Here is a 22,052-nt window from a genome sequence, read left to right as displayed (position 1 = left end):
ACAGAGTACTAACTAAATATTTTAGGAATGAATAAATACTGAATCACATATTTTTCCATTATTCTCCTTATTAAATTTTAATTTTTTAAAACTCTCCAATGCATCTTAATGAATTAAGGAATAAGCATGTAGATTGAAGGAATCTAGATATAAAGAAAAGGATGTATCTGAATCTATGTGATGCTAAATTGAAAAGATTTCAGGATATTAAAAACTGTATTGGGGTCAGTGCTGTGGCATAGCCGGTAAAGCCGCCGCCTGCAGTGCCAGCATCCTATATGGGCACCGGTTCAAGTCCTGGCTGCTCCACTTCTGATCTAGCTCTCTGTTATGGCCTGGAAAAGCAGTAAGAAGATGGCCCAAGTGCTTGGGCCTGCGAACCTGCGTGGGAAACCCAAAAGAAGCTCCTGGCTCCTGGCTTCAGATTGGCCCAGCTCTGGCCATTGTGGCAATCTGGGGAGTGAACCAGCGGATGGATGACTCCCTCTCTTTTTCTCTCTGAGTTTCAAGTAAATAAAATATTAAAAAAAACTATCATAAGCCTCTATAAATGGAAAATAATTCAACAGCAATATTAGAAGTACTCTATGTTACTTAAATACAAGGTAAAATAAATAGTCTTCAAGTCATCTTCAACTGAAAATGTGGTTAAAGCACCTAATTCAATACACAGTTGCCATCTCAGGCATTGTTCTTTGCATGTATCTGATCATGAATGCTGTTGCCATGAACTTGTCTCCCCTTGGCAAGTTTCAGCCACTGGGAGATTTACTATTCTCTCAAAAATCTGCCTCTAACATTAACCAAATTCTAGTTAAAATGTCATAAATATTTTATTAAAGCTGATAAAGTAATCTGTCCAATATTTAAGTTAATGGTTCTCTGCCTAATTGACCTACATTTAATCATAAGCTATTTTTTTGCTTTAATTTCCAATCAGAAAGACTTTCTTCTTAAAACTTAAAAAAAAAAAAACAAAAAAAAAAAACAAAAAACAAACAGTTGAACCTAAAGAAATATTCAGCTTACCAAACAAACAACTTTGAAAGTCTCATTTAAATTTTAAACTAGCTGCCTTTCTTACCTATATTTAACAAACCATATATTTTGTTTCAAATTGCAGTTCCACCCACCCAATATAACTGTTGAATGATTTTCCTTTTACAGAGAACTACAGTTTTTTATATGATGTAGTCTTTTTCAATTTTTCATTTTATGAAATCAAAGAAACTTCCTTTACCTTAAACCCACAGTCATATTCTTTAAAATAAACAGTCAAGCCTCTAAAAAGCCTAATTTTATACTCTAGAAAAAGAGTGGTTAAGAACATGAGTTCAAATCCCAGCTCTATTGCTTATTAGTTGTGTTATCCTGGGCAGGCCATAAGCCATTTTGAGCTTCAGCTCCTCATTCATAATAGTATATATGGGGTTAATTAATGATAGTACCTACTTCACAGGAACATGAGTTAAATGAGTTAATGCATATAAAAATCTCTGTGAAGTATCTGGCTCCTAGCAACTGCTCAATGAATTTAATCTTTTAACAAACAACTACTAAACATCTATTCTGTGCCAGTACTTGTCTCGGTACAAGAAATCCAGTTGCACTAATTACTAAATACAGCTATGGACCTGTGCATTTATATTTCAGTTGGGAACACTAATCAGTTAAAATGTATCATATTGGCTGGCGCTGTGCCACAGCGGGTTAACGCCCTGGCCTGAAGTGCCGGCATCCCATATGGGTGCCAGTTCGAGACCTGGCTGCTCTACTTCCGATCCAGCTCTCTGCTATGGCCTGGGAAAACAGTAGAAGATGGCCCAAGCACTTGGGCCCCTGCACCCAGAGGAAGCTCCTGGCTCCCAGCTATGGATCAGTGCAGCTTTGGCCATTGCGGCCAATTGGGGAGTGAACCATCGGATGGAAGACCTCTCTCTCTCTCTTTCTCTCTTTCTCTCTCTGCCTCTCCTCTGTTTAACTCTTTCAAATAAATAAATAAATATTTTTTAAAGTACCATATTTATATAATATAATATCAGATAAATATAACCATGAAAAAGAGAAATGAAGGGCTAAGGAGAGAGCACTGAGTTGATGGGTTAATTTACATGTGGTAGTCAAAGCAGTTGTGATGGAAGTGATATTTGAGCAGAACTGAACTGAGAACAGGTCACACATGTTCCATTGTGTTTGATGACACAGGGACAATGAAATGGGGATTGACAACCCCTGTTTACAACAACACCTTCCATCTTCCATATAAGTTTCAGGAGGAAGTACAGGAAAAATCAGTCAGTAATGGTGAGGGGTAAGGGGCTTGTGCACCTACTCACCAGCTTTGTAAGCAAATGAAAGTTAAATTTCTCTAAAATTTATTGTCTAGTTTTCTAAACCTCTGAGTAGATATGAATTAGGATATGAAAGTAAAACAGAGATTACTCTGGCCACTGTGTCTCCAGTTACCCAGTATGATGATAAACTTACATTTTCATGGGTAAGAGCAGAAATGAATGGGAATAGAAGTAAATGGGAAACAGAAATTATATTGAGACTAAACTAGCATTCTTTATGTAGGCTAAAAATGAAATTTAGCAAGATGAAAATTAGATATTGTATAGCACATTATATGGTCAAACACATTAACTTCTTCTACAGATTAAATAAAAAATAGCTTGAGTTGCAAGAGAACAAATAACTATTCAAAGGGAGATAAATGACAGATAATACCACCATAACAAAATCCATATCAATTTGTTCTCCACTCATAATTGAAAATTATCTAACTTTTACAACCTCTACTTTGTGATTTTCTTTTAAAAGAGTAAGATGATTCTTTAAATCAAGTGTATAACAATATTTACAGCAAACGGAGATAATGATTTGTGTATTTCAAATACCAGTACTTTAAAGCAGGTTAATAGCTAAACCTCAAATTTCTACCTCATAAAATGATGATATATGAATATAGCCCTTTAATCTTCCATAGCTTCTATTATGTATTTATTTTCATAGCTAGTGTGATAAAGTGGTGAAATAATCAACTCCACAATGCTGAAGGTTGAAGGGAAAGATAGTAATTGACCACATAATAATCTACTGAATCTAATCCATTATCTAGGTTCATTTCATGGGAGACTTTATATAATAAGGACTACAGTTCTATTTGAAATTATGTATTCCTATTCAAGTCCAAATCTACATCATTATTTCTCTCCATTATGGCTTTAGGTTCTCAATTTAGAATTGGCAATAAACCTTTACACAATGCAAATATTTGGCTGACTTGTGAAATGGCACATCAGTGCCTCTGAAAATCTAGTTATCTTGTTAACCTAGCCTGGGTAAAAAGTATCTTCTTATACTATAACTTATACATACTGAGATAGACTGGAATTGAAATTCATACTTGCACATGTACAGTTAAGCATAGACAAAACTCTTGGGACTTAAAGTCCAGGAAGGAGAACAGTGTTGAAGTTAAGAGATATCAAAGATGAATCCTAGGTTTATGGTTTGAGAATCTGAGTATTTGATGTAAGACTTACTAAAAAGGGAAGGACAAATATTGGAGGTAAAGCAATGAACTCAGTTTGACAAAAATAGTAGAAAAATCTGAGTTTGGAGGAAGATAAACCTGAGATAGATATAAATGTAAATTTGCAAGTTATTGATATATGTAGTAAATGAAGGTACTGACATAGATTACCTTGACCAAACAGAAAAGATTTTAGAACTCTGCAAAACAACAGCATTTATTCATAAATAGACAAAAAAATTGGAAGACTTTTTTTGGCTAGAGAAAACAAAATGTGACAACCTGTTTCAGAATAAAGGAAAATTTTAAGGGGTTTTATGTAATTAAGGTGGGAAAAAATGAATGGAAAAGTATTAAGAAAGAATAAACTGATTTTATAATTTTATGGAATTATGGAAGTAGGCCAATTCCTTTGCCACAGAATTAAATGTATAGCAACTGACTATCAAAATCTTCTGTGTGATAAATGTTAAACCCTATCCTGTCAGTGAAGACTTGGAAATTCAACGAAAGTACAAATACAATGATTTCTCCATTAACATGAAAAACTCTGCAATCATTATGTTAAATTTCCAATTAGCTGAATCTGTATTAACCATTACCCATTCTTGGAACTGGCACTTACTTCAAATTAAAAGTCATCCCAAGATGTATAAATATTAGTCTCCCAAGTTCCACAGCTTTCCCATTTCTTCATGGTTCTTCTTATTAGACAGCCCTCCAAAATAAGAGTTCTTGCAGGCCCCAACCCAATTCCTCAGAAACTACAAGTGTTCAGAAGCAAAGCAAGCACCACTAATCCACTTTGGTCTAGGTTCAAAGGTTCTATCCAAAAACACAAACCTTCCTCATCCCCTACCTCACAAATCTCTTAATGCACAGGAAATGAATGTGTTCTGTGATAGACCTTAAATGTAAAAATACATGAAATAACCACTCACCCAGCTATCTGGTTCCACATGGGAAGACATGACTTACTGTGTTTGAGAAGAATAGTATACTTTTTAAAAGTCCCAATATCTTATACCATATTGTAGACCTAATACTACATTGCAATTATAATTTACTCTTAATTGTTGGGCATTTTCTTTAACTTCTCCATATTAGAGTATCTTATAACAACCATTCGAAGTATGAATCTTATAGAAAGAAAAAAAGTCATTTCTATCCAACCAAATAATGAATAATAAAGCAACAACACACCTTAGTAAAATTAAGGAAATTTCATGTGCCAACTTTATTGATAGGAATCACAAAATTCTTTCTTTTGGGACTTCTAGTAAATAATCTAAGAACTATACTTACAGATGGAAATATTAACTCACTGAGCATTCTTTTAAAACAGAGAAACCAAAAAGTCTGCATATAGGCACCTACCTTAGGAATAGGATTCAGCAGAACTACACCTGATTTCTTAGTGATGACTTGTTTTGTTGTGTAGTGATGATCTATAAGTTGAGGGATGTTTACAAATCCATTGCCCTCGAATCTATACATATTCTGGAGAAAGAACAATAAAAACATTAAATCACAAAGACTACATTCATCAATAAAGTTCCATTTAAGAACAAATGCACTATATAACAATGTGTACAGACTTAAAACTACTGAACTATATATTCTTGATACAGGTAATATGACAAAAATAAATAAATAGATACCTAAAATGACAATATGTTTTAAGGATCTACCTTATGACAGTGAAATTTATTTTCATGATGATTAAACTTAATTTGAATTGTTAAGAAAGCAAAAAGAAAACTAATAGTCCTGAAATGCATTTTGCCAAAATGAGAACCAAGGGAAACAAAGCATGGAACAAGTTAAGGAAAAAGAAATAAGTTCACTTATGTCTACATATATAATCCATTTGATTAATGACAACTATATTGAGAAAGTATATCCCATACAGTAATTTTTATACTTGACATTTTTCATTTATCAAAAGCAATATTTATTTTCTACTTGCTGATACCAATAAATTTAGCAAGTAAAAATATGTTATCGGTAGTACTTTTCAATGTAAGGAACAATGCAACGCAGTGTAATAAAAGCTTTCATCTATTTGTTTGCACGAGCATACCTGTAAAGACATGGGAAATAGATACAAATACTCATATAGATGTGCTCCATTTTAAGAAAACTCTGTGGGGCTGTCATTGTGGTATAGCAACTTAAGCCTCCACCTGCAACATGGGCATCCCATATGGGCACCAGTTCAAGACTCAGCTGCTCCACTTCTGATCCAGCTTCCTGCTAACATGCCTGGGAAAGCAGTGGAAGATAGCTCAAGTCCTAGGGCCCCTGAACCCAGGTGGGAGACTCAGAAGAAGTTCCAGGCTCCTGGCTTCAATCTGACCCAGCCCCAGCCATTGCAGCCATTTGGAGAGTGAACCAATGGATGGAAGACCTCTGTCTCTCCTTCTCTTTGTATCTCTCTCTAATTCTGCCTTTCAAATAAATCTCAAAAAAAAAGTAAGAAAAGAAAGAAAGAGAGAGAAGAAGAAAAAGAAAAAGGAAAAAAAAAGAAAACGAAATAAATAAGAAAGCTGCTAAGAAATACTTCCAAAACTGCCTAGATTTAGATATTACTTGCATTACTGAAAGGTTACTTTCCAAGTTAAAGGTTAAAAACCTCACAGTTCCTTTTCCAAAGTTAAAATAAGATTCAATTTGCCAGAATTTAATTTCTAAAAACTTTTAAAATAATTACCTGTTTAATTTGTTAGGGAACAAACATGAATCAGCCTACTTCAGCTCTTAACTATAGCGTATAGTTTAATTCGAGGCAGTTGGTGTTAGGATCAATTCAGGGCACTTGTTAATAAATTGTGCCTACAGAATATTTTTTATTCTGACAGTAGTCACATGCTATAATAGATTAGCACTAAAGAATATGTCTTAATGGGGTGACTTTAGTTCAAAATAACCTATTATATATTTTCTGAGTTATCAGAAGACAGGAGCTCAAAGGCTCCACCCAAAGCACAATGGCAATGTTAATTATCCTGATTTGATCAGGACACATTGTATACATGTATTGAAATGTTGCACTGTATCTTCAGAAATATTCACAACTATTAAGTGTTACATATTTATGGAAATGAAAATCCTAAGAAAAAAACCCACCCTCCAACATGCACATCTCATACTCACAATACAATACTTTGCACATGAGCAATGCACTGAGGAAGATCTTTCAGCGTCTCAGCTTATTCACGGCTGAAACAACAGTAGGCAACACTGGGCTCTCCTCACGGAGTAAGTGTGAAGCCTTTGTATGAATGTAACCAGCGTCCAGTACATGGTACACACTCAATCACCAAATCACCATACAAATGATAAACTAACTGCAAATTTGGATAGGTGAGAATAAACATTTTCAAAGAATGCTTCAGTATAAGTTACACTTTCTCAAAAGATAAGTTATCTTTAAAAAGCTCAATTATCCTAGAAGGCATTCTTAGATGAAATTGATTATGAAATTAAGAAAAGTAAAAGGTCAAAGAAACGGCACATGTAATAAGAACAGTACAGTAATAAAAATATTTCCACAACAGACTCTTTCTCCCTTTGTCCTTCTCAGTGAACTCAACACAGCAGTCCAGGACCCTTTGTTTAAAATCTCATCTCTCAAAATGAAAGCCAGAGTTGTGACCATGGTCTATAAACCCTTTCTAATGTTCCCTATCACCTTTCTTACCTCATCTCCTACCACTCCCCATCTCTGTTCACTCCCCTCCAGTCACATGCATTTCCTTCTCATCTACAAACACTGTTCCTTCAGACACTGTATCTTTGCTATTTAACTCAATTCCTGAGATAGCCATATGCGGGGCAACTTCTTTCTAAGCTTTCATTAAGTGTGACCAGTTTACAAAATATGCAATATCCATTTTCTCTCCTCAGTGAACTTTCCCACCTCCTTTTCCTTATTGAATGGCTCTCCTTAGAACTTGCCATGTTCTATCATCATATATATTTTACTGATCTGTATTATCATATATTTTTATGACTCAACTCCATAAAATGTAGGAACATACTCATATCATTAGAATATATCCCAAAAGATCTGAAAGAATATATACTGAACCCACAAAGACTTTTGAGAAGTATATACTCCATGATACACATTTCTAAATTTCTACCAAGTTTTCTTTTTAAAACATTTAATATATCTAGACTCTACTTATGAGTTATCACTGTGCTATTTAAGGATCAATCAGGCATACAGATTAAAAAAACATAAAAAAAATAGAATTATATTCTGGTGCTATACACATTTCCAAATATATTATTATGCAAGGAAGTTGGAAAAAACAGAATAAGCACACAAGATGAGGAGATTCAATCAATGTATGATGGGAAATAAGCAGGGTTAAGAAAAATGAAAGAAAACTAAGAGAAGAAAAACATCATTTCTGAAAGGGGTTAAGATGAATAAGCTCAATGTTTAAAAGACTAAAACATTCCTTTTGGGGGAAACACCTAAAAATTAAAATATAAAATGAATTTTACCTGTATCAAATATAAATGGCACACTGACCACTGTATTGACCATTATAAGTAACTAATGAAACCAGTCCACAGAAAAGACTATGAGGGAGTTTGAAGAATAATATTAATAAGGTTTTGGTATGGCTTCTCCTAACTAACTTTTATTGATTCTTCAGATATTGGTTCAAACTTAACCCCCTTAGCTTTCCTTGCTAAAATCTTCCACAGTACTGTGTATATTTCCTATATATCTTTACTATAGTGTATAATTATATATTACATGATTTATGAATGATCATGAACCTCTCCATTTGACTGTAAGCTCCACTATCATAATCTTTGGCCTTAAATAGCACTTATTCAAGTATTATGTCCTAGAAAGTAATATTAATAAGGTTTTGGTAGGACTCTCTTAAGTGTCTCACTGCATATCAGGAGTACAGAAAATATAACAGTCTCATTTTGATTGCCTTCTCTTGAGTCTCAGAATGGCTGCAGTAGAGTGGCATAAAATAATCCCAAACACTCAAAGATATGGCCACAAACTTGGAATGAACTATCACCCAAAAAAGTGCTGGATTTTTCACGACAGCCTTACCATTGCATGAATTTAAAAGGAAGTTCAAAGAGCCTAGATATTATAGCAACAAAACAAAATAAACCTATCTGGTACATTCAGAGACTAAATTAATTGCCTATAAGTGAAACTTAACACATGACAGATATCCAATATAATATTGTTGATCATATTAATTATTTAATACATTAAAGTACCTAATACCACATAGTAATCATCATCTCTACTTTTGCATTACTGGCTCAAATACGAAACCCTTACATAATAACTCAGTATTTCCTGCATGAATGAATAAACCAATAATCCACTACACAGATAATTTTCACCCAAAGTTTTATTTTAAAATCTATAGTATATTGTTATTGTTAGTTTACCACCATATGTTAATCTTTACTTCATGAATTAATAAATAAACCTTAATTCTGTAAATATTATTTCTTTGTTCACAAATTCTACTAATGTCTCAGCTAGTAGGCTTCAAGTTCACTGAGAATAAAGGTTGTCTTATTTTCATTTCATTTTGTTATGTTTCATAACACTGTACTTCGCAAAAATGAGTATTTAAGAAAGGAGTTTTGGCTAAATAAGGGAAATATGAATCAGTACTTTTCTGTTAATAGCATAAAAATTTTTTTGGAGTACTTGTGTTTTAATGCAGACCTTTTATCACATGCATAAACAAGGATTTGGCTATATATTTAGTTATCAAATGGAACAAAACTATATTGACCTCTCTAAAACTCTATCAACATTTACAATAAAATTAATAAACAGCTTTAGGTACAAACTAGCAGTTTTACATTTACCACTGTTATCAAGATCCAAACTATTGAGTAGGTCAATAAATAATACTAGAAATACACTGAGATCCATGAAGTCTCACTTATTACACCTGGTTTTACAAATTTAATACACTTAGAGAAAATAAAAATTATAGTTCTTATTTGAGTCAGCTAAAACAACAATTACTCTCCTGTTGAGAATTAAAAATGTAGAAACTGAAAGTATCAGTGTCCATCTTCACAAACTATAATGTTCACAGGATGCAAATCCTTTTCCACTGTGTTAAAGAGCAGCTGAGATGCTTGTTTACAGCCCTGTCTCTTCTGTTAAGGAGCAATGCTTTTTTTTTTCCTCTTCATTCTATTTGTTGAATTCTTAACCTTATTTAGTGTAAGGTTAACTATATCATCATTAAGTAAACTGAAAGCAGATCTTTGTAAAACTTAAGCATGGGAATGTGAGAGGGAGGAGGAGGCAGGAACCTGGGCAGGAGGGAGTGGGGTGGGGGGAGTGTCACTATGTTCCTAAATCTGTATATATGAAACACATGAAACTTGTATAACTTAAATGAAATTAAAAAAAATTAAAGTAGCTGCGGAATCCAGACAAGATAAGGTTCCAAAACCATTGCCAGAGACTCCAGTTACAGCAGCAATGTTACTAAAAACATTATTTGTGACTCAGAGAATATCTTAAAGTTAAATACATGAATTCTAAACAGCTTCATCACTATTTAAATTTCACAGATAAATTTCACACAGGCACCAAAAAGAAACTTTTAAAATTAACAATACCAGTTACACTGATAAAATTAAGTACCTTCATGTTTTTTCTCAAAAAAAGTCATTAGGCAATGGGGAAAATACCTAATATATAGTGTTCTGCATAGCACTTCACATCTTGCAAAGTAGATACTCACTAATATGATTCTCACAAAAACTAGAGGTCACAACCCTCATTACTTCCTAAGTATGGGGCATGTAAATACACAGCTGGGAAGCTGTGCGCTTTTCATTGATCTATTTGTTTAATTTTTCTGTTCTCTAAGATCCCGTGTAACGTTCATCTTCCTCTCTCAGGACACTTGCCATCTCATTTATGTACAGCTCTTAGAATCTACTACTTTGCTAGAACAAAACAGGTGCTCATTAAATATCTGTAAATTAATTCTCCTATTTATTGGCCCTTCTGGGCAACAGGCATATGAGGAAGGAAATAAGATAATTTTAGATCACGGAAGATTCACCTGCACGAAATGAAAGGTAATTTAAAATGCTCAAACTGCCAATATCACCTTACACTTCTGTTTCCAGCTGCCTGCAGAGCTCAATATTACACAGTAAAAGCTCACTAGAATAGAATTTGGCAGTAAAAAAAAAAAAAAAAAAAAAAAAACAACCCTGTGGTACTGGCTAAAATACAAGTGCTCTCATCTTTAAGTACAGATATTCGTAAAATTTCAATGACAGAAGCCAAATAAAATTTTCAAATGTGATTGTGTAACAATATCATATATCCAAATGGAATATTAAAAATGAGAGTAAATTTGCAAGTTAACCCTTCCCTTTTGGTTTCTAACATATTACTTTAAATTCTGATCATTGCATTTTAAAATAAATATGGTGGTAAGAGGAATAGTTCAGTCATTTAATCTTTGACATTTTCAGAAATAGTGACTTCTAATTATTTTTATCTATCTACTTATTTTATTTTCATTTTACTTGAAAGGCAAAGAGACACGGAGAGAGAAAGGGAGCTCATCCAAAACTGCTTCACTCCCCAAACACCCACAGCATCCGAGGCTGGGCCAGGCTGAAGCCAGGAGCCTGGAACCCATTGCGGGTCTCCCAGCTGGGTGGCAGGGACCCAGGTATTTGACCCTCCCAGGATTTGCACTCATGGAAAGTCAGATGGAAAGCAGTCAGGACTCAAAACAGGTGCTCCAGCCAACATGGGAGGTGATGTGTGATGCCCCCAGCAGCATCTCAACCACTGAGCCTAGCATCACCCAAACAGCAACGGTTCCAGCTTGGAAACAGAAGAAAACATTCACACAAATTGGAGTTAATTATTTTACGCTTCATCCATGGCCCTTCTTCTGTATTGCCAACATGGTCACAAACTATAAAAGGGTAGGTTATCTATAGTCACAACTTAAAGGCACAAACAAATCAGAAGAGTTTCTCAAGGGAGCAAAGACTGACAGTTTCTAAAAGAGTAGCCTGAATTATGAAAGTGGGTAAATAGGGTTAACAAGCTAAGAACTAAATATTATACAGAGTTAACAAATGGTGTGAGTGTGAAAAATCATAACACATGCATACTTCAATGTGCTCACTCCTTTTAACCCACCTGAAAAGCAACTATTTTCATTTACCTATACTTGCTAGATGTGAATGCACTAAAGGCCACTGAATCACATACTTTAAAATGGTTAATTTTATGGTATGTGAATTTCAACTCAAAAAATATACAGGTGAATACGTGTGTGTGTGTGTGTATGTTTCTAAGTTTTTTACCCCCAGAAACCTTTTATTTAAGGAACACAAACTTTATACATTTTATAATTACAACTTTAGGAATATAGTGATTCTTCCCACCATACGTCCCCCCAAATCTATGGTTCACATAATGATCATGGTTCAATCTCTCTTTGGGCAATTAGTATAACTCTAGTCTCTGGATACAGATTGAAATCCTGTGAACAGCCGGCGCCGCGGCTCACTAGGCTAATCCTCCGCCTAGCGGCGCCGGCACACCGGGTTCTAGTCCCGGTCGGGGCGCCGGATTCTGTCCCGGTTGCCCCTCTTCCAGGCCAGCCCTCTGCTGTGGCCAGGGAGTGCAGTGGAGGATGGCCCAGGTGCTTGGGCCCTGCACCCCATGGGAGACCAGGAAAAGCACCTGGCTCCTGGCTCCTGCCATCGGATCAGCGTGGTGTGCCGGCCGCGGCGGCCATTGGAGGGTGAACCAACGGCAAAGGAAGACCTTTCTCTCTGTCTCTCTCTCTCACTGTCCACTCTGCCTGTCAAAAAAAAAAAAAAAAAAAAAAGAAATCCTGTGAACAGAAATCTTGAAAATGACACTTGAATTGATGAAGCAAAAAATGAAAAATAGAAGCAGCAAGTCTTCCATGTACTAAAAAATTGCTATTACAAATTTCTCTGTGGATAGAAATGAAAATTCTGAAATTATTCTACATCTACTTAATGCTCAATCAAGAAAATATAACAAACATAGAAAGCAGTTTGGGGGGTTGGCGCTGTGGCACAGTAGGTTAATCCTCTGCCTGCGGCACCATGGGAATATAGGTGCCGGTTCTAGTCCCAACTACTCCTCTTCCCATCCAGCTCTCTGCTATGGCCTGGGAAAGCAGTAGAAGATGGCCCAAGTGCTTGGGCCCCTGCACCTGTGTTGGAGACTCGGAAGAAGCTCCTGGCTCCTGGCTTTGGATCGGCGCAGCTCCAGCCATTGCGGACATCTGGGGAGTGAACCAGGGGACGGAAGACCTTTCTCTCTGTCTGTCCCTCTCATTGTAACTCTGCCTCTCAAATAAATAAATAAAATTTTAAAATCTTTAATAAAAAATAGTTTGGTACTACTTATATTTCAATATCTAAATCAGTATTAGAATAAGCAATGTGAATGAATTATGATATTTTTACCAACTTCTATATATTATTAAAGCTAATAAGCAAGAATTTTTATGTAAAAAAGCATTAATCTTTAGAATCATAAAGCCAATTCAACTACCATTGTTCCACTAATTAAGTAATTTCATTATCACTCTTCAGCAAAATATTTCTTAAAAAATCTCAAATGGTGAGATAAGTGTTTGGCCTAGTGATTAAAATGCTGGTTCTAACAACCTCGTTCCACCTCCAAGTGGAAAAATTCAATCCCTAAATTTTTCTCCCAAATCCAACCCTTCTGATGTGGACCCTGGGAGGCAGTAGTGATAGCACAAGTAATAGGGTTCCTGCCATTCACATGGGAGAACTGGGATGAGTTCCTAACTCCTGGCTTCAACCTCAGCCATTGGGAGCATTTGGGGGAGTGAACTGAGGTTTCTACCTATCTGTCTCTCACACAGTCTGCTTCAATATGCCTCTCAAATAAATTTTAAAAACTTTAAAGACTCTTATGGCACCATTCTGACAGCAATTTCAAGGGCCACTTTCAAATTATCTTAAGTTTTTTAGGAAAAAAAGAAAGTTTATGATCGTCACACTGTTTTTATTAACCTAAATGCCTTTAATGTTTAAATTTAACATTGTTTTTATTTTATGCACTTAAATTCATTTAAACCATTTTTAATTTAAAATAGTTTTAAATATAGTTTTCCTTAGCAAGATCTAACATGTTAGTGAATTTTGTAGTACTACATTTAATGGATTCAGAAAAAAGTTAAGTGCTAAAGTTTACATGTAAAAAGTACTTATCATAAACTATCAACCATTATATTACAATTATATCACAATGAATTATATCAAAATATACACATAAACTGAATAAACACATAAACTGAACTGGAAACGTACATCAACAAATTGTATGATAAAGTGTCTCCTCTGTCCATCAGAATATACAGAAAGGACATATTCACCGGGTTTCCCATGACTCTCTCGCACCAGGAAGTCTCCTTGTTGTTTCAACAGTTCTTGGGCTTCTATTCTAGGAATTGCACCATGGTACCAGTCTTGTTCTGCCAGGGGCTTCTCACTTAAGGAGATCACATCAGAGAACTTGAACAAATATCAGAAAAAAAAAATAAGTTAGAGAAAATAGGGATTTAATCTCCCGACAAAATTCCTAGCAACTTAAACGCTTCTGACATGCATTCTTCCCTCCCATTAAAAGTTACAAGATGAGTCTCAAATTTGCATAATTTGAAGGGAAATAGCTTCTGGAGCACTGGTGCTAAAGTATGGCACAAATACCCGCCCTCTAATACTTTGTTTCTCTATCATACTTTGGCACACACAGTGTTAGCATAGAGAGTTAGCATGACAATCTTATTCACCATTTCAAAAGTCTACATATCAAATTAATCAACCAGAGAAATTATAAAGAAACAAGGGGTATTATCAGAGACGTGCATCACAGAAGAACTTTATTTTTATTACAAGTTGAGTGTCTAATGGGTAGAAATCACTCTTGTTCATTTAGGATGTGGACTGTGTCACCCATCCCAGAAATACTCATCAGGTGTTACTTGATACAACTCACAGCTGTGACTTCCATCTTTATCCCCCCTCACCTGTGACCTCTACCGTGTGGCTGGCCTAGCTTCTCACGGCAGTGGCAGATAAAGCCCGGGGGAGAAACAGCATCACTGAAGACCACCAACAGGCCATTACAATCATATGGCAAAACCCAGGGAGTTAGAAACCAGGAGCACAGCAGGAAAAGCACATTTTCTGTTAGTAGGCCAAATGCTCATGTTCAATAGCAGGTATAATTAAGAGCTAACTATGTTTCCTTGAAATGGTCCTGGTTGATGGTAGTTATGAACATTCATTTTGGTCACAAGTAAAAAGTCTTGTTCTTGTCGTTGCTGTTTTAACTGCAATAGTAACAAAACTGTACCTGCTGGTGTAAGAGTACATTACAGAAATGGTACAATAATTTTCACTAACTCTGAAGGTTCTTAAAATATAATATGCACAATGCTTCATTAGAAATGAATTTATAACCTGAGGAAAATCAGAATAATAAGTTAAAGGCGAATGTTCACATATGAGATTTTGTAGGCTAATATTTTTAATTTTATATACAAAGTATGGTGTCTTCATAGTAAATGAAAATGAGTTTTGAATATAGCCTTCATTGTTTTGCAGCATTAAAGATGCTTACTAGTCAAAAACTGACTAGTCAAAGTTCCATTTCATATTATCTAAACCTGTTGGTTGTTAAAAAAAAAAATTAAAACCTTGAAAAGCCTCAAATAGACCTCAAGGAAGAGTCCACATTTGGGCTTTAAATTCTACATGTGAACATTTTTCTTTCTTTTTTTTTTTTTTTTAAGATCTATTCATTTATTTGAAAAGCAGAGTTACAGAGAGAGAGAGAGGAAAAAAAAGAGAGAGAGACATCTTCCATCTTCTGGTTCACTCCCCAAATGGCCAGGACAGCCAGGACAACAGATTGATTCTACTGGGCCAGGCAGAAGCCAGGAGCCAGAGCTTCTTCAAGTTTCTCATGTGGGTAGCAGGGGACCATGCACTCGGATCTTCTTTCACTGCTTTCCCAGGTGCATTAGCAGGGCCAGAATCAGAAGTGGAGCAGCCAGGACTTCGACTGGTGCCCATAAGGTTGCCAGCACCATAGGCAGCAGGTTAACTTGCTGCACCACAGAGCCAACCCCCAACATTTTTAAAGTTTTAAAATACACGCCTGGTGTAACTATACATGGTGTTACTTTAAACCAAATAAGCCTTTTTCTTTTAGCATAAGTGATAAATACAGTATTTCAACAAAGAATATTAATGTGCTCCCAAAAGACATGTTTAAAGAATGAATTATATAAGAAACTAGCCACAATTATGAGTTAAAGGAACATTGCTCTTAAAAACAAATGCATAATCCATACAAAATTAACTTTTTGTGTATACTGATACTAATAAGTAGATTTCTCAAAGAAGACAGTCAAAATAATCATATATTTCTTCTCCAGAATTTCTCAAAGTGCATCTCATTATAGCAAACACAATTTTATTATAATAGCAATATTTCCAAGTTTCACCTATGGCAAAAGTGCTTTATTAAAAAATAAATACCATGAAGAACAGAAAATGCATTATCTTTGAAAAGGACTTGTTTTTACCACTCTCTCAAAATGTTCACTTAATAGGAAAGCATTGCAACAAGGATGGCATGTGCCTCATCTTATCCTGGGCAACCTATCCTCCCAAATTTGCATTTATTTAGAACCTAGAGAATGAAGAGACTGTAGAACTCACTAAGTACAAAATGTGTTTGGAGTATAAAAGCTCAGCTAAAACTCTGAGAAATTCACTTAAAGATCTGACACTGAGGAATATTGAGGAGCAAAGCATCCTAAGAAAATAAGATCTGTTTTTGAAGAAGTAAGAGCATTGATTACTGTTTACATCCCTTGTGTCTACTGCTCAGGAACAGTGATCTTTCTTCCTACTATGTGTTGAATTCTTTACTTAGTGGAGGGTTAAGTTTATGATGATAAAATAAACTGAAAGTATGTCATTGTAAAAATTAAAAAGAATAAGAACGGGAGGAGAGGGAGGATGGCAATGTGGGTGGAAGGACAGGAAGTAGCACTATGCTCCTAAAACTGTACATATGAAATACATGAAACTTGTTCACCTTAAATAAATTTTTTAAAAAAAAAAGAAAGAAAAAAATTTTATTAAAAAAGTAAGTAGGAAGGAACTTATGCTGCTATGTCACAGAGTCCACACTGCAGTTCTACGGGCTCCATTTCATGCTTCTTAGTTTCTGTGGAGTGGGAAGGGAAGCTCAAGATTCATTATTCCCCATCGCCTAGGCAATAACGGTATGAAATGAAAGCCGAATTTCTTGTGAGTATGGGGAAAAGTCACCCACTTTCCCTGCCTGGGTCTTTCAGATCTGTCACACACTTCTCTGGAAGCAATGGAAGGGGTGTACTTTCTACTAATATGGTTCCATTCAAATGACAACACGATTTTGCAAGCTTGATGGTAACAGAATGTAGAATGCACCAGCAAGAACATCCAGCATCACTAAAGCCTGTCGTGACGACATCACAAACGAGAGGCTTCTCACATCAATGCTCCTGTCTTTCTTGGAGGGGAAAGATGTTTGCCAAAAACATGTTCAAAGTTACAGTCAACCTAATACAGCTAATAAATTAACTTAATACGACAAGTTTTCTTGACAGGTTGGGCTAATTAGTTATCTAATTAGTTTCACAAGGTCTTTTTCATAAAAAAAGCAAAAATAATTGGGCAACATGAAATAATACAGAAATTAATATAAATCAAGATGCAAAAGTAAATTAGAAAATGATTTTTTTTTTCTTGAGGGAAGTAAATGAGGCCTTCTTTCCCATTTATTCTACTTCAGATTGATTCTAAAGTATATAATAAAGATTCGTATGCCTTTATTTCAAACATCTGAGTAGCAAGATGAGCTTTTTCCTTTTTTAAATTTTCAGGTTTTTGTTAGTTTTCAATTTTTTAGTTTTTAACAGATTCAATGTGCTTTGTAGACATACTTCTAAGAACATAATGATATTCCCTTCTCCCTCCCTCCTCCTTTTTTCCTCCCACTCTCTTTCCTTCTCCCTTTCTTTTTTTTTCATAACATATTTTAAATCTGCATTACTAAAAAGGCTTAATGCTTCACCAAATAAGAAGTTGAACCAGTAAAAAGCAAAAAGACCCTAGTTTAGAGGGAATATAGGCAACAGCTATGAACAACAATTGAATGGAAAAATGACCATGTCCTCCATATACAGTACATTTTAAAGCAATCACAAATCATTAAAACAATAGTAGCAAAACATTATTAACCATTGGTTTGACAAAGGTATAAAACAAAGTTTTACAAAACCATATTTGCAGTAATACTGATACAGACAGATATTTCTTTTTTCTTTCTTCCTTTTTTTGTTTTTTTTGTTGTTGTTGTTGTTTTGTATTTTGCTTTTTAAAATTTTAGCTCCCACATAGAAAGGAGAACATTCAGTATTTGTCTGAGTCCAGCTTATTTCGCTCAACATGATAGCCTCCAGTTGCATCCATTTTGCTGCATATTGTAAATTTCATTCCTTTTTATAGCTGAATAGTATTCACTGCGTGTATGCACCATATTTTCTTTATCCACTCATCTGATGATGGACACCTTGGTTGATTCCAAATCTTGACTACTGTGAACAATGCTGCTATGAATGTGGTTGTGCAGGTATCTCTCTGACATATTATGTTCAAGTGTTTTGGGTAAATACCCAGTAACAGGATTGCTGGATCATATGGTGAGTCCATTTCTAGTATTTTAGGAAATCCCCACACTGCTCTCCACAGTGGCTGCAATAATTTACATTGCCACCAACAGTGTATGAGTGCTCCTCGCCAGCATTTGTGACTTTCTGTGTTTTGGATTTTAGCAGTTCTGACAGGGGTGAGAGGACATTGATGCGCTTCTTTTTAACAAACAGAAACAAATGCTAAAAAAATTCTGGATTCTGTTAAGATTAAGCACTCAAAACATTAAAAAATTGGAATAAAACCGTAGGTAAAATATAAAAGTAAACCTCTTACTGATCTTCACATACTAAGTACAAACTAAATACTTAACAGATTAAATACTTCAATACAGCTTTTTTATGACTTTTAATGACCATAAAAATGACATCTAATTGTCTTTTCCATCCATATATGAATTTAGTTAATCTAATAGTCTAAGAATAAATTATTCCTAATCCAGCCGGTGCCGTGGCTCACTAGGCTAATCCTCAGCCTTGTGGCGCTGGCACACCGGGTTCTAGTCTCGGTGAGGGCGCCAGATTCTGTCCCGGTTGCTCCTCTTCCAGTCCAGCTCTCTGCTGTGGCCAGGGAGTGCAGTGGAGGATGGCCCAAGTGCTTGGGCCCTGCACCCTCATGGGAGACCAGGAGAAGCACCTGGCTCCTGGCTTCGGGTCAGCGCAATGGGCCAGCCGCAGCGTGCCAGCCGCAGCGCACCAGCCGCGGCGGCCATTGGAGGGTGAACCAACGGCAGACTTTTCTGTCTGTCTCTCTGTCTCTCTCACTGTCCACTCTGCCTGTCAAAAATAAAAATAAAAAAAGGCCGGCGCCATGGCTCAATAGGCTAATCCTCCACCTTGTGGCGCCGGCATACCGGGTTCTAGTCCTGGTTGGGGCGCTGGATTCTGTCCCGGTTGCCCCTCTTCCACGCCAGCCCTCTGCTATGACCCGGGAAGGCAGTGAAGGATGGCCCAAGTCCTTGGGCCCTGCACCTGCATGGGAGACCAGGAGAAACACCTGGCTCCTGGCTTCGGATCAGCGTGGTGCGCCAGTCGCGGCGGCCAATGGAGGGTGAACAAACGGCAAAAGGAAGACCTTTCTCTCTGTCTCTCTCTCTCTCACTGCCACTCTGCCTGTCAAAAAAAATAATAAAATAAAAAAATAAATAAATAAATTATTCCTAATCCAGTTTAGTAATATATTGTAGTGATCACTAATTACTCACAGGATTTGAAACATATCTCAAAAATTTCCCAAGACCACTGTAATTTTAAAACAATATATTACAGGGAAACTCTAGAAGATGAAGAATCAAATGTCATCTGATCAGAATAAAAGACCACCAAATGTTTACAAAACGTGGGAAGTACTGGTCTATTGAATAGGAATGTGCTTGATGGTAGCAAAAACTATTTCTGGTGAAAGAGAAATTTAATCACAGATAGGAGAAGTATTTTATACCACTTAGAGTTTACTAGTTAAACACAAAATGTTTAAGATGAAATGAAAACATGAAAAATAATGTTCTTAACAGTTTTTTTTTCAAATTTAGAAATACAGTTTGAATTTATTTAAATAATTTATTATTAAAATGCTAAAAAATAAAAATTCTTAATACTTGATCTTCAGGATCATTTTCATTCAGCCTAGACAAACAGAATGTAAATAATTAGAGTAGCTGTTTTGTCTTTTCTGGCAGCAAGGACTAACTGTAATTCTAAAAAATCTAGTTTTATAACAGTAAAATTTGACATTTTTTCATATCATTAGCCAAAATAAAGGTACTTTATCTGATGTTTACCTTCTACAGAGAAACCAGCAACAAAATCTTTATTCACAGATGTCTTAATGATTTTTAACTACTTGAGAATCTGAGTTTGATCTGTAGCTAATAAATAAATTATTCCGATTTTACAGAATTACATCCTAGTCAGAGATTAGCATTCATAAACAACTCTTTTTGAAACTTTATTAAGCAAAGAGGAGTAACTAAACCAAACTCAACTCTCACCCTACTTCTTCAACTTCCCATCCACTAGACCAACATTTTGTGTAATCTCTTGGGTCTCTTAAAGACATTATGTTTAGCAAAATATATTTCTGTAAGCTTTGTTTAGAAGTCTAACATTTTAGCTTCATTCAATGCCTTCTGGTTTCCTCTCACTTTCACCTTATTTTTTTAAACTAGCTTCTTTAGTTTCTATTATCTCTTCATTGATAATCACTTTTTTTCTCCTCTTGTAACATTTTTATTCATTTACTTTTTTCTGGTTATACTGGTGACTCTCATTCATCTTTTCTCACCTTATATTTTCATTGCATTTTTGCACCTCTAAATATTATTACCTTAATCTCATATATCCTTTATATGAAATATGTCACACTGTCAATAATATATTTGCAGCAATTAACTGTATTTAGTGCTATTTAGTGCTAATTTTATATCATGCATTTCAATTAAAACTATTAGCAAATCACTGCAATAAATCAATATGCAACCAACTTCAGAAATTTAAACACTAATCATCAAGTTGGGATTGCCTCTGTAGAATACAGCATCAACCTGACATAATCTGTATATTTTAACCATTTCAGCAAATATATAAAATATTTGCTATCTTAGAGTGAAAATCATACAAAACAAATCTCAGTGGGCCCTTCCTAAAAAATAACTATTTCATAATGTAAGTGATTCAAAACTTGCAATTCAGAGAATATTATTGAATTTTCCTAAACATGGCTAATTTCACAGGGGAAATTAAGTGTATGACAGTGATATAATGCACAAACTTTATTTTCTTTCCTTATCCTTATTACATCCTAATGACTGGGGGAAAGAATAAGTTAAGACCTTAAGAATATAGAGGATAATTACAGTTTAAATGTATAATACTTTTTAACCTGGACTTAACAACATGTCTTGTTAGAGGAAGTACAAGTTTGCTCTCTCAGACTCAAAAGAGACACTGAAAAATACAAGCAGTTTATGTGATCCCTAAAAATATGCATAGTCCCCATGCAAACAGCTGAAGCCCAGCATTATAATACTGACATTATAATTGATGTATAATTTAAACAGAGCTAAATTATAAGTTTCCAAAAAATAAGCAAATATTTGTAATATTACTCTGTTTAAAATAAAGCACATCCTTATTTTCCAATAATTATTTTCTGAATTCTATTACAATGTAAATTTACAATTAATATAACATCTGTTTCACATAGTACAGAAAAGTTTGAATCTTGAGGAGACAGCATTAAATAATTTAAGAATTCTTCTGATGTCAACAGAACAAATCATTTGGCTAGAAACCTGCTTTATTCTGGTTTTACATAACATTTTTGAAAAATGTTAAAATTAGAGAGGTATTATATACTGCACATATTAGTGGTAAAACTGGCATTCACAAGTGGCTTAAGATGGAACAAGAGGTTTTCTCAGTCACTCATGATAGAAATTCTGCAGTCAATAGAGGGCCTTGGGGGAAAGGGCAGTATTCTTGACCTGAGTGGAACAGATCTCATTACATAAAATACAATTTGAAAAACTTCCAATTTAAATGGACCCTCATGATCGTCATTAGGCTTTCAAAAAATGCAATTAATCCTGTCTAACACCTCTGGGATCAGCTTCAGAAGCACTCTCTTTTGAGAAATAGTTCTCTAACCACCTAAA

General features: G+C 35.2%; 1 protein-coding gene across 28 annotated transcripts in view; it reads right to left on the bottom strand.

Moving 5' to 3' along the window:
• The window catches only part of FER (FER tyrosine kinase), a 428,569-nt gene that overhangs the window by 230,694 nt on the left and 175,823 nt on the right, over window positions 1-22,052 (bottom strand). For 23 of the 28 annotated variants that reach the window (XM_070056512.2, XM_089313105.1, XM_051853922.3 and 20 more), the window contains 2 exons: window positions 13,934-14,137; window positions 4,916-5,038 (listed from right to left, as the gene is read on the bottom strand). In XM_070056512.2, the coding sequence (XP_069912613.1) occupies window positions 4,916-5,038; window positions 13,934-14,137 (327 nt within the window). The remainder of the gene's footprint in view (window positions 1-4,915; window positions 5,039-13,933; window positions 14,138-22,052) is intronic. The other 5 variants (XR_011381953.2, XR_016220600.1, XR_016220599.1 and 2 more) reach the window with 1 other exon arrangement.

Source organism: Oryctolagus cuniculus, chromosome 14 (genome assembly GCF_051225735.1).
Source record: "Oryctolagus cuniculus isolate XC-2025 breed Fujian yellow rabbit chromosome 14, ASM5122573v1, whole genome shotgun sequence".
In the NCBI taxonomy this organism is placed as follows: domain Eukaryota; kingdom Metazoa; phylum Chordata; class Mammalia; order Lagomorpha; family Leporidae; genus Oryctolagus; species Oryctolagus cuniculus.
Note: the sequence above shows the minus strand (reverse complement) of the source record. Positions and strands in the feature narration are given on the sequence as shown.